An 18,406-nucleotide genomic window follows, 5' to 3' on the forward strand; every position below is an offset into this window, starting at 1 on the left:
GATATTCAAAAGGAAGACCTTGCCAAAAGAGACCTTTCCAGCCGGCGTCATCATAAAAGCTAACTCGAAGGGATGGATGGATGAAGAAAAGATGAGCGAGTGGTTAAGGTAAGTTTACGCGAAGAGGCCGGGTGGCTTTTTTCACGCAGCTCCGTCCATGTTGATATACGACTCCATGCGCGCCCACATCACGCTGGTTTTTAATATATTATTAAAGTTTGACTGACCTATCTGACTGTTTTTTTGACATTCCTTTAGCGCAGTTAGATGCGGCTTATAACACGGGGCGGCTTATAGGCGGACAAAGTTTTGAAATATGCCGTTCATTGAAGGCGCGGCTTATAACCCAGGGCGGCTTATGGTGCGGAAAATACGGTACACTATATTGCCAAAAGTATTTGGCCACCCATCCAAATAATTATGCACTTAGGCATGCAGACTGTTTCTGCAAACATTTGTGAAAGAATGGGCCGCTCTCAGTGATTTCCAGCGTGGAACTGTCATAGGATGCCACCTGTGCAACAAATCCAGTCGTGAAATTTTCTCGCTCCTAAATATTCCAACGTCAACTTTACTATAAGAAAAGTGAAGAGTTTGGGAACAACAGCAACTCAGCCACCAAGTGGTAGGCCAAGTAAACTGACAGAGAGGGGTCAGCGGATGCTGAAGTGCATAGTGCAAAGACTTTCCGCACAGTCAGTCGCTACAGAGCTCCGAACTTTATGTGACCTTCCAATTAGCCCACGTACAGTGCGCAGAGAGCTTCATGGAATGGGCTTCCATGGCCGTACAGCTGCATCTAAGCCATACATCACCAAGTCCAATGCAAAGCGTGGGATGCAGTGGTGTAAAGCACGTCGCCACTGGATTCTAGAGCAGTGGAGATGTGTTCTCTGGACTGATGAATCACACTTTTCCATCTGGCAATCTGATGGACAAGTCTGGGTTTGGAGGTTGCCAGGAGAACACTACTTTTCAGACTGCATTGTGCTGAGTGTGAAATTTGGTGGAGAAGGAATTATGGTGTGAGGTTGTTTTTCCAGGAGTTGGGCTTGGCCCCTTAGTTCCAGTGAAAGGAACTTTGAATGCTCCAGGATACCAAAACATTTTGGACAATTCCATGAGATGGCACTTCAGGATCAGATGTGAGTCAAGGCAGGTGACCAAATACTTTTGGCAATATAGTGTATGTATCTTTCTTTCTTTCAAAAAAGTCAGCTGATGAACCGCTCTAGAAAAAAAAATATTTTCACCAAGTGAGGCTTCTGTTTCCGAGTTAATGCTAACAACACGGCAGCTAACCTTGACAGTGGCCTAGTGGTTAGAGTGTCCACCCTGAGATCGGTAGGTTGTTAGTTCAAACCCCGGCCGAGTCATACCAAAGACTATAAAAATGGGAGCCATTACCTCCCTGCTTGGCACTCAGCATCAAGGGTTGGAATTGGGGGTTAAATCACCAAAAATGATTCCCGGGCGCGGCACCGCTGCTGCCCACTGCTCCCCTCACCTCCCAGGGGGTGAACAAGGGGATGGGTCAAATGCAGAGGACAAATTTCACCATACCTAGTGTGTGTGTGTGTGTGTGACTATCATTGGTACTTTAACTTTAGATGATGCGCTAGCTGTTCAGAGTCGGGACCTGGGGTGGACCACTCCTCTGTGCATCAGTTGGGGACGTCTCTGCGCTGCTGACTTGTCTACACTCAAGATGATCTCCTGCTGGCCCTACTCTGGACTGGACTCTCACACTATTAACAAGATCCACTCGACATCCATTGCACCGGTTGCCCATGAGGGGGTCCCCACATCTGCGGTACCCTCCAAGGTTTCTCATCGTAGCCCATTGGGTTGAGTATTTCCTTGCCCTGATGTGGGATCTGAGCCGAGGATGTCGTTGTGGCTTGTGCAGCCCTTTGAGACACTCGTGATTTAGGGCTATATAAATAAGCTTTGATTGATTGATTAAAGGGGAACTGCACTATTTGTATTCCTTTTGTAGGACAACACACGTTTCTTTCTGTATGCATTCTAAATCGTGATTAAATGCAAGCAAAAGTCAGCAAAATTTAGCTGATGAATCGCTCTAAAAAACAAATAATCTCACCAAGTGGGACTTCTGTTTCCGGGTTAATGCTAACAACACGGCAGTTAATCTAGGCAGCGATGATCTAGTTGACTAACTTTTGGCAGAACTTTTTGATGCGATTCATCTTCAACTCCTGCCTCCTCACTAACACATCCAAATATCAGTGAGCGCTTGAGTGACGTGTGTGAATGACAAAGTGAAGTGAAGTGAATTATATTTATATAGCGCTTTTCTCTAGTGACTCAAAGCGCTTTACATAGTGAAACCCAATATTTAAACTAAACTTTGTTTATATTTAAATTTATTTTGAAAGCTTCTAATTTTTTTTAAATGATTTCGTAAATTAGTATTTTTTTTTTTTAATTAATTAACTAACAAAACTTTGTCTATATTTTAAATTTGATTTATTTCAAGAGCTTGTAATATTTTTCAAATTAGTTCATAAGTTAGTATATTTTTTTAAATAACTAACAAAACTTTGTTTATATTATAAATGTATTTTAATTGGAATGCTACTAATATTTTTTCAAATTATTCCATAAGTTTGCTTATATTTTAAGAGCTTCCAATATTTTAGATCAGGGGTGTCTAGACTTTTTCTACTCAGGACCGCGTACTAAGAAGTCAAGTATGGGAGGGGCCATTTCGATAGATAGAGAGATAGAGATGTATTATCATTAATTATTAGTTTAAAATTGTTGACTTTTTGCTCTTTTTTTTCTTACATTTTTACTGTTTTGTTTTATCTAAAAATACAAAACATTTTAAATGTTAGCAGACACATTAGGAATATTTGCACAAAGTATATGCAGCTGAGATAGGCTCCAGCACCCCCCGCTACCCCAAAAGGGACAAGCAGTAGTAAATGGATATATGGATGGATTTGTATCGGGTCGGTACCGTCGATACCAGCCTGAATCACTAACCGGGGGTGATATTGCGCCCCCCCGTGGTTGATATTAACACACCTCTATTAATGTCACAAACTGGAAGTACTATAAAGTGCTAAAAATGCATAGAGTAGTGAAATATTCACAAATCTGAAGTACTACAAATAAAAGCAAACTATAACTAGGGCTGCAATGATTAACTTGATTAAATAAAAAGCTTTAATTCATATTCTGTTGCTGTTCTTGTTGTGTGTAAACTGATAAAACGGATAAAGTCAAGAATAGAAAATATAACTATGCAAAAATTTCTTCCCTGTAAAAAAAAAAAAAAAAAGGTTATGAAAAGCAGAAAAATCAATGCTTATTTCCACTATTTCCCCTAAAATAAACATCAAGCGCTTTACCCGATTACTCGAACTAATTAATCTGTAGTTACTCGAGGACTAAAATAATCGATAGCTACAACACTAAAAATCCAAATGCCTTAGAATACATTTTTGTACAGAACGATCTTATATGTGAGCACCATGTGAATACTGGTGGCTTTGCTTTTAATTTGAAAGGGTCGCACTGTGATTAGTTTCCTACGTTTCAAACATCTTTCAGTCGCCTCCAACCATCCAGACAGTCCCACTAAACAAGTGTTCAAATAAGTAACATATTATTTTACTTTCAACACTTAAATCTCTAAATCAACTTCAGATCTGCCGATTTAAAAGTTTTAATTATTTTTTCCATTGATTTCATGACATTTTTTGTCCTTGAAAACAATGTTTTTATGACAAACACACAAAATATGCAACAATTTCCCCCAGAATGTTTGATGTGAAGTAATTGGAGCCTTAAATAGTTCAATAATTCATAACACATTGATTTTGATGTATTAGTAGTTTTGAGCAATGACAGTTAAAAAAAAAAATCCCACAAAAAAAATTCAGGGACCCAAAAGAGTCACACTCATTAAAGTGTTAAAAATAAGTAACACTTTTTTTTTCTTTTTTTTAAACTTTCAACACTCAAATCTTTAAATCAACTTCATATTTGTTGTTAAAGGGTTTAAAAAAAATAATTTTAAATTGTTTTATGTTTTTTTTGTCACAGAAAACGTTTTAATAGCAAACACAAAATATGAAATAATTTCCCCAAAAATATTTCAAAGTGGAGTATTTGGTATGAAGTAATTGGAGCCTTAAATAGGTCAATAATTCATAACATTTGTTTTTTGATTTATTATTTTTGAACAATGACAGATTTAAAAAAAATAATCTCACTAAAATTCTCAGGGTCCCATTAATTAAAGTGTTAAATATACACATCCCATTTATTATTTATTTTATTTCAAATCTCTAGATCAACTTCAGATTTGTCGATTATACGTTTTTATAATTTTTCATTGACTTTTGTTTTTTTATGGCCCTTTTTTGTCATAGAAAACATTGTTTTAATGGCAAACACACAAAATATGCAATATTTTCCCCAAAACATTTCAACGTGGAATAGTTAATGTGAAGTAATTGGAGCCTTAAATAGGTCAAGAATTCATGACAACATTGAATTTGATTCATTATTATTTTTTGAGCAATGACAGTTTTAAAAAATTCCACTAAAATTATTAGCCCACTCATAAAAGGGGAAACAATTAACATTATTTACTTTCAACACTTAAATCTCCAGATCAACTTCAGATCGGTCTTCTCCGTTTTTTTATTTTTAATAAATATACAAAAATAAATAAAAAATTCACATCGTCATGTGTAGAATTGTGAGGACAAAAATGAATGGGTTCCATTTTGGAATGAGGCTGTAACATAAGAAAATGTGGGAAAAGCACTGTATGAATTGGAGAAAAAGACAGTTAAATTCTTCGAATGATTCTTTAATTGTTCACTGCATGGCCACACACGTTTGCTATTTGTTTGATTTTGCACTGCGCAAGATGGGACAGTTACTATGGAGACCGTGATGTACAGCTAGGTGACAAAGAGGTCCACAGTCCTCTTGTAGGTGCGACACCTTGATAAACCCATAGCACTGTTCAACGTTTCCCCTCACACATTCTTCTTGCACAACAGAGCGGACCAAACTAAACAAACACCGTGCTTCGGGTAGAAAAATAAAACCCGGATTAAAAGCTCTTATGAAGTCGTCGTTGTACAGCGCAGGACATGAGAACGAGCGCAAACCGTTCAAAGAGAGAGGAGAGTGTACCTCTCGTTATAACACTTCCTGGAGGCCTTCTGGTGCGGACCACAGCCTGTGGGTTTGTGGGGGGGCTTCAGGGTGTCTCCCTCGGAAATGTCGTCGTCACGCTCGCCCGGCTAGACTTTGTCAGAAAAAAAAAAGGTGAAGGAGAAGACACCTAAATGAATGAGAGTGTTTGAGCGTCTCTCCGCATCAGGAATCTCCTGCTAGCATGTACTCTGCGCGCCTGCTCGGGATGGAACCATAGCGTGACCCGCTTTGCGTCGCCTCCCCGCTCCCCCTCCAATGCCGTTCTCACCCCGACCACTAGGGGGTCGCGCTCTTTAACGCTCCTCTGTTTCTTTTTTTTTTTGGTCCTCCACCGACTCTCCGAGCCTGAACTCTTTCCATCCATCCACCTTCATGTTGACTTGTTTGGTTTGCCGTTGGAGACGCAGGTACACACAGAGCGAGAGAGAGGGAGAGAGAGAGAGAGAGAGAGAAAGAGGGAGAGAGAGAAAGAGAGAGAAAGAGCGATTGTTGTGATCCATCAGATGTTCGCAGCGCCGACAGCTGCCCTCCCTTTTTGCACCTCAGCCGATTTCCTTCCACTGTCGGTAGAACTCCACTATGTTCTTCAGCTCCATGCCCGCCGAGCCCGCAGCCTGGACGGCTGACTGAGAGGACGACAAAAACTGCGTTTAACAGGAAGGTCTGAGAACAAAGCCCACCTTTCTATTAGGGATGTAACGTACATAAAAATACACATACAGTCGTGGTCAAAAGTTGACATACACTTGGAAAGAACATAATGTCATGGCTGTCTTGAGTTTCCAATCATTTCTACAACTCTTTTTTTTTTTTTGTGATAGAGTGATTGGAGCACATACTTGTTGGTCACAAAAAACATTCATGAAGTTTGGTTCTTTTACGAATTTATTATGGGTCTACTGAAAATGTGACCAAATCTGCTGGGTCAAAAGTATACATACAGCAATGTTAATATTTGGTTACATGTCCCTTGGCAAGTTTCACTGCAATAAGGCGCTTTTGGTAGCCATTCACAAGCTTCTGGTTGAATTTTTGACCACTCCTCTTGACAAAATTGGTGCACTTCAGCTAAATTGGTTGGTTTTCTGACATGGACTTGCTTCTTCAGCATTGTCCACACGTTTATGTCAGGACTTTGGAAAGGTCATTCTAAAACCTTAATTCTAGCCTGATTTAGCCATTCCTTTACCACTTTTGATGTGTGTTTGGGGTCATTGTCCTGTTGGAACACCCAACTGCGCCCAAGATCCAACCTCCGGGCTGATGATTTTAGGTTGTCCTGAAGAATTTGGAGGTAATCCTCCTTTTTCATTGTCCAATTTTCTCTCTGTAAAGCACCAGTTCCATTGGCAGCAAGACAGGCCCAGAGCATAATACTACCACCACCATGCTTGACTAGGCATGGTGTTCCTGAGATTAAAGGCCTCACCTTTTCTCCTCCAAACATATTGCTGGGTATTGTGGCCAAACAGCTCAATTTTTGTTTCCATGTGAACCATGCCTCGCACAAAAGAGCTCACAGAAGATCTACAATCAAGAATTGTTAACTTGCATAAAGCTGGAAATAATTTTAGACCGGCCAGTGCGCCAGAAAAAAAACGACGCTCGCTAAGTTTTCGTTTCAGACGTCACAGCATTATTATGATGATTATGAGACCGCAATACCGCGATATACCGTTACACCACTACTTTTCACTAATCACAAATCAGTTAGGTTCTTAAAGGGAACTGAACTTTTTTATTTTGCCGATCATTCACAGTCCTTATATAAGACAAGAACACATGTTCTTCCTATTTTATGCATTCTAAATCGTGAATAAACACCAGCAAGAGTCAGCTCAGAATGGAGCTAATTGTAAGTTTTTTATAAAGCGTTCTAAAAACATACATCAATGTTTTATATACATGCTGTAAGTATATATGTAATGCAGTAACTTTCATAACAACATGTAATATTTACATATTTTGATCATTTTAAGCATACGGCGGCATATTACAACTTTCGATTTTTCCTTCAAAAACAACACTACTAATCATGGCAGACTTGATGAGAGACAACAAAGACTAGTTTAGGAAACATGATGATCCAGAAACTTCTATTTTTGATCCTGAATATAAGGAGGATGATCTACAAGTTTTAGAAGCTGTGTGCTAAACAGATGCAGCTTTAGTGAAACATTAACCATCATGTAGCAGTATTGCTAAGTGCTAAACAAGATATACAATCTTTTTTTTTTTTTACATTTTTTATCACTTACTGTACAATGTCTGCTTTCACTGAGATAAAGACTGATGGCATGTTTACATCTTCCCCTTTACATGAAAAATTAAACATAACCTTCACGCAGGTTAAAAAAAAAGCATAAAAGGTGCGTCTTTTTCACCATCTGCGGGTCTAAGTTGGATGTCAAAGTTGACCAACTTGTGGGTTTATGTCCACAGCCTTCCACTATCCAGGTGAGAGGCATAGTTTATAATCCAGAATTAACTTTCACCAACTCAGAGGCCATGCAACAGCTCAATATGTCAATATAGCAACATAAACTAGTTCGCTGCTAAAATAGTCTGCGTTAGCGCTTATATTAACTATATCTCGAATACTTGGTTAATGTTCAGGTCACAACATATAAATGGGGTATTGTTGGCGCTTTTTTAATGTTTTTTTTTTAAGACAGTTTTATGGGCGCAATACAGTGCTCTCATTAGCTGCATTGTTAGCCACCTTGTACTAGCCATATTTTACAATTTAGAATGCATAAAACTAATAAAAGCATATGTGTTCTTGTGTTACATAAGGATTGTTAATGATAGGCAAACTTCCCCAAAAGTGCAGTTCCCCTTTAAGGTACAGTGGTCCAGCAGGGTGCTAAAAAAAGCAGTAATTTGGTCACACTTTTGAAGACACAAACTGGACCAGTGGATGGTGAGTTTGAAGTCAAAATCTAAATGTAAATCTAAATCCGTATATCTATAACTGACCTTCATTGCTGCGGAGCGACTGCAAAGCTCATCCACTTGATGGCCAGTGAGGAGCATCACCATGCCGGCCGTGTCGTCGTCTCCGTTGCTCTGGGAGACGGTCAGTTGACGACAGCTGTCCACCATCTTGTACATGTGCCTGGTGGCCAAAAGAGGAACCCAACAGATAGGGGCGTGGTCAAGAACAAAACAAACAGCCAAGGGCATCAACCAAATCGAGGGTGTTTTCAAATCACATTGAGTAGTTAAAAATCTCATTCTACACAACTTTTCAGCTAGTTAAAATACATTTCAGAGGTGCCACAAGTGTCTTGGAAGTTCATTCTCGGACTGCATCAAACGATTATTTATTGAATCGATTAATCTATCAATTATTTTTTTGATTAATCTTTCATTTATTTTTGTATCTGTTTTTCAGTGTAGTGGTACAATGCAGTTCGAAAATTCATTCTCCAAACAATTTTCAAGTACCGTATTTTCCGCACCATAAGGCGCCCTGGGTTATAAGCCGCGCCTTCAATGAACGGCATATTTCAAAACTTTGTCCACCTATAAGCCGCCCCGTGTTATAAGCCGCATCTAACTGCGCTAAAGGAATGTCAAAAAAACAGTCAGATAGGTCAGTCAAACTTTAATAATATATTAAAAACCAGCGTGATGTGGGCGCGCATGGAGTCGTATATCAACATGGATGCGTGAAAAAAGCCACCCGGCCTCTTCGCGTAAACTTACCTTAACCACTCGCTCATCTTTTCTTCATCCATCCATCCCTTCGAGTTAGCTTTTATGATGACGCCGGCTGGAAAGGTCTCTTTTGGCAAGGTCTTCCTTTTGAATATCACCATGGGTGGAAGTTTCTGGCCATTAGCATGGCAAGCTAGAACCACAGTGAAGGATGACTTCTCATTCCCTGTGGTGCGAATATTCACCGTACGTGCTCCCGTTGTATCCACAGTGCGGTTCACAGGAATATCAAAAGTCAGTGGAACCTCGTCCAAGTTGATAATGTTCTCTGGCCGGATCTTTTTTTCAGCTATCTTGTTTTTACAATATGCACGGAAAGTAGCCAGCTTTTCTTGAAAGTCTTTAGGCAGTTGCTGTGAAATAGTAGTCCGTGTGCGGATGGAGAGATTGCGTCTTTTCATGAACCGGAAACCTGTGCTTAGTAGGAGCCATTTTGTGGTCTTTACAGATGTAAACACACAAAGGAAATGAAACGTAATATCCGCGCGCTTCTTCTTCTTCTACGCGGACGGGTGGTTGCTTACAGTAGAAGAAGAAGCGCTTCCTGTTCTTTGGGGGCGGGTGCTTACCTTGGCGGTTGCTTGCGTAGAAGAAGAAGCACTTCCTCTTCTACGGGGAAAAAAGATGGCGGCTGTTTACCGTAGTTGCGAGACCGAAACTTTATGAAAATGAATCTTAATATTAATCCATATATAAAGCGCACCGAGTTATAAGCCGCACTGTCAGCTTTTGAGTAAATTTGTGGTTTTTAGGTGCGGCTAATAGTGCGGAAAATACGGTATGTAGAAATTTGAAATGCATGTTTGATCGGGGATACACAATAAAATGAGTAAAAGAGCTAACCGAGCCGATCGCGTCGTTTCACTTCATTTTAATCGCTTCTACTTCCGTGGAGTCTCGGTGTGCGATTAAAAGCGCAATGTAAAATATTTGATGTTGCAGTTTCATTTTGAACGTGCAGCTAGCGTCCTTCCGTCAGCTGCTGAGACAGTCACCATGCAGCAGGCGATGTGTCGTGAACGTTGCCACAACTTGTTTATAAAGTCTGTACTTTGTTGACTTGGATGCTCACCTGTCCTTTAATTTAACTGCTAACTTTGTTAGTGTTCCAATAACATCAATACTAGCTCAAATCTTTTGTCATTTCATCGAATTGAACACAGGCTGAGTTGTCAGTGAGGCACAAAGATTGTGTGTTAGATGTGTGAGGTATCACTCCTGTTTATTTTTGTTGGCCAAACTATTGCACTGAAATACATGGTTGTTTTTGAAGAACAAAGCTTGTTTGACTTTATCTTCAATAGCCTGTGATTAGGTGTCGACTTGTCCAGGGTGTACCCCGCCTACTGCCCGAATGCACCTGAGATAGGCTCCAGCACCCCGTAAGGGACAAGCGGTAGAAAATGGATGGATGGATGGATGGATCTTCATTAGCCAAACTGGTTTGTGTTTTATATTGATATCAAAAAGTAAACAGTGTTTTTTACATTACTTGTGTTTTTTAATTCCACAAAGTAATTACTTTAATAACCATTCATGTGACATAGCATTTTGTTAATGTTTTATGGTGTATAATTAATTCTTATACCGGTACTACAGATTTCTGCTCGAACTCTCAATGGATGTGTCCAGATACAGCGTCTACATGTACACACATTAGTACATGTAAATGTAACTTAAAAAATACCTCTCTATGAAAATGTAAAAGAGATAAAGGCATCATGTAAAAAAAAAAAAGCTGATACTATTAATGAACAAAAACGCAAATATTTGTCTTTAAATATATAGATCTAAAATCTAAAGCATTTCCATTAGATATTACAAATTACATGATAGCGTTCACACCCCAAAACTGTTTTACCAAACATTATGAATAATCATGATTAATAATCGTGATTTCAATATTGATAAAAAGTGCCAGCGGGGACCGTCAACGGAAGACACGTAAGCGGTGTGAGCGGAAGCAGAAGCGGGGATGCCGAGCGGGGCTAACAACAAAGCGAAAGGCTAATCCTCAAAGAAGCGCTAGTCTGGGTGAGAAGTCAGTTAAAATAGAACTATCCAGCGCCAGGCTGGATAATACCTGCACACATAGCAACTATTTTAGAACAATAGACAACTCAAAAAATGTTTTTTCTGTGTCAGAAGTAGACATGCACTCTACTGAGGTGGCAAGTTATGATGCGTTCAGTTTATCACAACATCAAGCAAACAATCGGAAAATTCCCGTCATATCAATTCCTAGATATGGTCGAAATTATTTAAAGTGCACTACGCATAATAAACACAACATTATTAATATTGCTACTACGGATAATTTCAACAAAAACTCCTCAAAACAGCCCACTACCTATAATATGGGCTTCTTAAACATAAGATCATTATCTTCCAAAACGTTATTAGTTAATGAAGTCATTAGAGACAATAATCTTGACGTCATTGGTCTCGCCGAGACCTGGCTCAAACCAGACGATTTCTTTGCGCTGGGTGAGGCGTCTCCTCCTGGCTATGCGGGAGCGCATATTGCCCGTCCCATTAAAAGGGGTGGGGGAATCGCACTCATATACAACAAAAACTTTAACCTTACCCCGAACCTAAATAATAAATATAACTCGTTTGAGGTGCTTACTATTAGGTTTGTCACACTGCTGCCTCTCCACCTGGCTGTTATCTACCGGCCCCCAGGGCCCTGTTCGGACTTCATCAGTGAATTTTCAGAGTTTGTTGCTGATTTAGTGACGCACGCCGACAATATAATCATAATGGGGGACTTTAATATCCATATGAATACCCCATCGGACCCTCAGTGCATGGCGCTCCAGACTATAATTGATAGCTGTGGTCTTACACAAATAATAAATGAACCTACACATCGCAACGGTAATACGATAGATCTAGTGCTTGTCAGGGGTGTCACCACCTCCAAAGTTACGATACTCCCGTATACTAAAGTATTGTCCGATCATTACCTTATAAAATTTGAAGTTCTGACTCATTGTCAACAAACTAATAATAATAACTACTATAGCAGCCGCAACATTAATGCTGCCACAACGATGACTCTTGCTGGCCTACTGCCCTCGGTAATGGAACCATTCCCAAATTATGTCGGCTCTATTGATAACCTCACTAACAACTTTAACGACGCCCTGCGCGACACCATTGATAGTATAGCACCGCTAAAGCTAAAAAGAGCCCCTAAAAGGCGCACCCCATGGTTTACAGAAGAAACTAGAGCCCATAAATTATCATGTAGAAAGCTGGAACGCAAATGGCGTGCTACTAAACTTGAGGTTTTCCATCAAGCATGGAGTGATAGTTTAATAACTTACAAACACATGCTTACCTTAGCTAAAGCTAAATATTACTCAAATCTCATCCACCTCAACAAAAATTATCCTAAATTTTTGTTTAGTACAGTAGCATCGCTAACCCAACAAGGGACTCCTCCCAGTAGCTCCACCCACTCGGCAGATGATTTTATGAATTTCTTTAATAAGAAAATTGAACTCATTAGAAAGGAGATTAAAGACAATGCATCGCAGCTACAACTGGGTTCTATTAACACAGATACGACTGTATCTACGACGGATAATGCCCTCCAAAATAGTTTCTCTCTCTTTGATGAAATAACATTAGAGGAATTGTTAAGATGTGTTAATGGGACAAAACAAACAACATGTTTACTTGACCCATTTCCTGGGAAACTTATCAAGGAGCTTTTTGTATTATTAGGTCAATCAGTGCTAAATATTATAAACTTATCACTTTCCTCTGGCACTGTTCCACTAGCATTCAAGAAAGCGGTTATCCATCCTCTGCTCAAAAGACCTAACCTTGATCCTGACCTCATGGTAAACTACCGGCCGGTGTCCCACCTTCCGTTTATCTCAAAAAACCTCGAAAAAATTGTCGCACAGCAGCTAAATGAACACTTAGTGTCTAACAATCTCTGTGAACCTTTTCAATCTGGTTTCAGGGCAAATCACTCTACGGAGACAGCCCTCGCAAAAATGACTAATGATCTATTGCTAACGATGGATTCTGATGCATCATCTATGTTGCTGCTTCTTGATCTTAGCGCTGCTTTTGATACCGTCGATCATAAAATTTTATTACAGCGTATCAAAACACGTATTGGTATGACAGACTTAGCCTTGTCGTGGTTTAACTCTTATCTTACTGACAGGATGCAATGCGTCTCCCATAATAATGTGACCTCGGACTATGTTAAGGTAACGTGCGGAGTTCCTCAGGGTTCGGTTCTTGGCCCTGCACTCTTTAGTATTTACATGCTGCCGCTAGGCGACATCATACGCAAATACGGTGTTAGCTTTCATTGTTATGCTGATGACACCCAACTCTACATGCCCCTAAAGCTGACCAACACGCCGGACTGTAGTCAGCTGGAGGCGTGTCTTAATGAAATTAAACAATGGATGTCCGCTAACTTCTTGCAACTCAACGCCAAGAAAACGGAAATGCTGATTATCGGTCCTGCTAAACACAGACATTTATTTAATAATACCACCTTAACATTTGACAACCAAACAATTACACAAAGCGACTCGGCAAAGAATCTGGGTATTATCTTCCACCCAACTCTCTCGTTTGAGTCACACATTAAGAGTGTTACTAAAACGGCCTTCTTTCATCTCCGTAATATCGCTAAAATTCGTTCCATTTTGTCCACTAGCGATGCTGAGATCATTATTCATGCGTTCGTTACGTCTCGTCTCGATTACTGTAACGTATTATTTTCGGGTCTCCCTATGTCTAGCATTAAAAGATTACAATTGGTACAAAATGCGGCTGCTAGACTTTTGACAAGAACAAGAAAGTTTGATCATATTACGCCTATACTGGCTCACCTGCACTGGCTTCCTGTGCACTTAAGATGTGACTTTAAGGTTTTACTACTTACGTATAAAATACTACACGGTCTAGCTCCATCCTATCTTGCTGATTGTATTGTACCATATGTCCCGGCAAGAAATCTGCGTTCAAAGAACTCCGGCTTATTAGTGATTCCCAGAGCCCAAAAAAAGTCTGCGGGCTATAGAGCGTTTTCTATTCGGGCTCCAGTACTATGGAATGCCCTCCCGGTAACAGTTAGAGATGCTACCTCAGTAGAAACATTTAAGTCCCATCTTAAAACTCATTTGTATACTCTAGCCTTTGAATAGCCCCCTTTTTTTAGACCAGTTGATCTGCCGTTTCTTTTCTTTTCTCCTCCCCCCTATCCCTTGTGGAGGGGGAGACACTCAGGTCCGGTGGCCATGGATGGGGTGCTGGCTGTCGAGACCCGGGGTGGACCGCTCGCCTGTGTATCGGTTGGGAACATCTCTGCGCTGCTGACCCGTCTCCGCTCGGGATGGTTTCCTGCTGACCCCACTGTGGACTGGACTCTTACTGTTATGCTGGATCCACTATGGACTGTACTCTCACAATAATATGTTAGACCCACTCGACATCCATTGCATTCGGTCTCCCTAGAGGGGGGGGGGGGTTACCCACATATGCGGTCCTCTCCAAGGTTTCTCATAGTCATTCACATCGACGTCCCATTGGGGTGAGTTTTTCCTTGCCCTTATGTGGGCTCTGTACCGAGGATGTCGTTGTGGCTTGTGCAGCCCTTTGAGACACTTGTGATTTAGGGCTATATAAATAAACATTGATTGATTGATTGAAACATTGAATCTTAATGATTATTTTGGCCACAATCATGCAGTCCTATGTGTAAGACTTGACCTCATATATGAACACTATTTTTATCTATATGGACAAAAAGTGCATTTACGTCTTATGTCAAAAGAGTGTCATCTTGCGAAATTTTCAAATGTATTTATAGTATTATTTTTTTTCTGCCATATCACTTTGTTTATAACGCTTGTGTTGCTTTCATATGCACATTCAACTTTCTACTTGCTGTACATACGGTATATACATTTTGAATGTGTTTGTGTTTTTTTCAAAATAAAACTAGGGATTCAAGACTACAAACTGTTTGTTTTCCTAAACTTTGAACCCTGCGGCTTATAAAACGGTGCGGTTTATTGAAGGATTTTTCTTCGTTGACGGCCATAAAGCAAATAGTTTAAAAAAAACAAGCAAAGACACTGAAGAGGTGTATTATTGTTTGTGCTATGTCGCCATATTCTGGACAAGTTTGCTCAGCGCAGGTGCTGCAGTGCTCCTTTTAAGAGCTTTGAACCGGAAGTAAAAGTGCTGTTCCGCCTTCTAGTCGTCCATAGCGTTTCTACTCGTATGGATTCTTCATTCATCACTCCAAGCAACGTTTGTAAGTTTTACAATATAACTAAAACAGTTCTTGCTTACTAAACCGTCCTATGTGTGATGTATGTAGGAGTGTTTTCATTTGATATTTGTACTTGCTATCGTAATGTAATCAAGCTAGCGTCGTTAGCATTGGCTAATATGGTAACACGTTTACCAGTGTCTGTGTTAATATTATTAATTCACAATTGCATTATTTTTGTATTGTTTCAGTTTCACAAATTCCTCAGTATATTCACCGAAACATCACCGTGGCGTTGAGTCTGTTTAGCTGATTGGAGAGCTAGCTTGCGCAGCTAGTGGGTCCATAACGATGACTTCTGTTTTGTTTGATCAGTCGTTTTACTGCAGTGTTACAGACACCGTTTGAAAACAAATAAGGTATGTAACTAAACATTTACGAAATATTCTGTGTAAATAACTCATTTGACAATGTATATCCATCTATCCATTTTCTACCGCTTGTCCCTTATCTGTGGCCTTATAGTTCGGTGCAGCTAATATATAGAGAAACATTTATTTATTTATTTAGTGTGTGCGTCTTATGTGCTCTATTGTCCGGAAAATACGGTATTCTCTGAATTTTTTTACTAATAAAAAATAGAAATATCATGCTAATCACTAGAAACCATCATATAGCATCGATTTATGGATCTATCTACCCTCCTCTTTGTCCGCCTGCACACGGCAAGAACAGGTTGCCCATGTTGCTTTTGTATAATCCTCTTTCTCGGCTCTTATTAATCTAGGTGTTCTTTTCCTGCTAGGGTTGGTAAATTTTCTCCAGAGTGGCCCGTCGCTCTTCCAAAGCATACGCGCAGACACGTTTATCCCGTCCCCCTCCTTATTCCCTTTCCCTCCCGCTGTCTGCTCCTTTCACGACAGTTCTCTGCCGTTGTTAATGTGTGTGCATTTTAATTGTTAAATGTTTATTATTGAAGCAATATGGTTGTTGAGGGTAAGGATTTTTGTGATTTTAGTTGTGAGAGGGCCCCATAGTGACTTCTGTTTATGAGCATACGGCAGCTTGTTGTTGAGACTTTTTTTATTACGTTGCTCCATTATGTTTGATTGATATACAGCACTGTATATCACTTTATATTGTGTTCCAAGTGTACAAACCTTCATGAGAATATGGACTTTTGTCGAGGCTGGAAGCCATTATTCATATTTACATTGTTTCTTATGGGAAACTCTGCTTCACTATACAAACTTTTCTATTTACCAACCATGTTCAAGAACCAATTAAGTTTGTAAATGGAGGTTCCGCTGTATACAGAGCTGTTCTTTGAAGTGGTGTACCATTTTATGTTCCTCTTTTTGATATCTGCTTGACTCCTCATTCTTCATTTTATGGTTGGAGGTGCTTCGTATGATAGCATGATACATACCAGGCATCGATGTCCTGGCGTTTCAGCTTGTCCCGTTCAAAACTTCGACCGGACTCCTTCTGGCAGCGGATATACCTGCACGGTAACGAAAACTCGGTGTCGGTGTCACATTTCAGAGAAGAAAATAAACAAACAGTATTCATCGTGTACCGGTTGCCTTTGCGGAACTCAGACTCCAAAAAGCGGATGCTGTCCCGCGCTCCGGCGTTCTCCTTCTTGAGTCGGTCAAGTCCATCAATCACTGCGACATGAGGACATACCCGACTAAGCATATAGGGACTCAAATGGATCAAAATCAGCGTGCTGACCTGTTCTTGGGATGATGATGATGAAGCAGCCGCTGCCCGCCAAATGCCGGATGATGCTAAGATTCTGGCACATAGCGGCCGTATCGGGCACCAGGTAGGGAGAAATGGACGACTGGGCCTTGGGTTGCTGAAGACTTCCCTCTAGCTGCGACACCTCCAACTGCAAGGAGGAAAGCAGTCCATCCATGTCCTGAACTGCATTTCAAAAAGTGCCGTTATGTCCACACCTGGAGTCGAAGCTGGGCCATGTCCCGCATCAGCCGATTTCTGCGAGCCTCCTCCTCCGCCTGGATATTTGACAAGCAGAAAGCTTAAATAGAACTAACGTGTTTATTGAGAAAGCGTCGCTCACCATTCGGAACTGGGCCTTCGCCTGCTGCACCAGATTGTCGGGCTGCGACTGGCTGACACTGGTGAAGATGCCTGCCTCCGGGTTGAAGTGCAGCACGTTGCCCTGGAGACTGGTGAGGAAGTGGCCAAAACTGCGGATGCAACACACTCGCACAATACACTGCGTAGGAGAGAGAGAGTGCAGAATTTTATGGAAGGGGTCGCTTGAGATCAACAAAAAAACAAGTATCATTTTGCATGTAAAATGTGTGATATCATGTGCGATACAAGCAAACCTGCAGTGTGTTTAGTTGTGTGTGATATCATGTGCGATACAAGCAGTCCTGCAGCGTGTTTACTTGTGTGTGATATCATGTGCGATACAAGCAGTCCTGCAGAGTGTCTACTTGTGTGTGATATCATGTGCGATACAAACAGTCCTGCAGCGTGTTTCCTTGTGTGTGATATCATGTGCGATACAAGCAGTCCTGCAGCATGTTTGTGTGTGATATCACATTTGATACAAGCCATCTTGCAGAGTGTTTACTTGTGTGTGATATCATGTGAGATACAAACAGTCCTGCAGTGTGTTGACTAACGTGTGATATCATGTGCGGTACAAGCAGTCCTGCAACGTGGTTTACTGTGTGTGATATCATGTGAGAAACAAGCAGTCCGAGCAGCGAGTTGACTTGTGTGTGATATCATGTGCGATACAACTAGTCCTGGCGTGATATGTGCGATACAAGCAGTCTTGCAGCGTGTTGACTTGTGTGTGATATCATGTGCGATACACGCAGTCCCGCAGCATGTTTACTTGTGTGTGATATCATGTGCGATTCAAGCAAACCTGCAGCGTGTTGACTTGTGTGTGATATCACGTGCGATACAAGCAGTCCTGCAGCGTGTTTACTTGTGTGTGATATCATGTGCGATAAAAGTAGTCCTGTAGTGTGTTTACTTGTGTGTGATATCATGTGCGATACAAGCAGTCCTGCAGCGTGTTTACTTGTACAAAGCTCTACAGCCAGTTAACATTTAAATGTTCTCCAATAGGCACACCATTTCTTCTATTTTACTAAAGTCATTTACAAAAAGGTAAACATGCTAGGCGAGAGGCTACTAGGAGCGAGCAGCTACATAGCAGCT

General features: G+C 40.6%; 1 protein-coding gene across 2 annotated transcripts in view; it reads right to left on the bottom strand.

The window, feature by feature from the left end:
- Window positions 1-4,831: 4,831 nt before the first annotated feature.
- smg5 (SMG5 nonsense mediated mRNA decay factor) overlaps window positions 4,832-18,406 on the bottom strand; it is a 42,251-nt gene continuing 28,676 nt past the window's right edge. For both annotated transcript variants that reach the window (XM_061983096.2, XM_061983095.2), the window contains 7 exons: window positions 17,280-17,438; window positions 17,155-17,214; window positions 16,928-17,087; window positions 16,770-16,860; window positions 16,620-16,694; window positions 8,188-8,326; window positions 4,832-5,834 (listed from right to left, as the gene is read on the bottom strand). In XM_061983096.2, the coding sequence (XP_061839080.1) occupies window positions 5,751-5,834; window positions 8,188-8,326; window positions 16,620-16,694; window positions 16,770-16,860; window positions 16,928-17,087; window positions 17,155-17,214; window positions 17,280-17,438 (768 nt within the window). In that variant the 3' untranslated portion in view covers window positions 4,832-5,750. The remainder of the gene's footprint in view (window positions 5,835-8,187; window positions 8,327-16,619; window positions 16,695-16,769; window positions 16,861-16,927; window positions 17,088-17,154; window positions 17,215-17,279; window positions 17,439-18,406) is intronic.

This window comes from Nerophis lumbriciformis, linkage group LG21, assembly GCF_033978685.3.
Source record: "Nerophis lumbriciformis linkage group LG21, RoL_Nlum_v2.1, whole genome shotgun sequence".
Taxonomy (NCBI): domain Eukaryota; kingdom Metazoa; phylum Chordata; class Actinopteri; order Syngnathiformes; family Syngnathidae; genus Nerophis; species Nerophis lumbriciformis.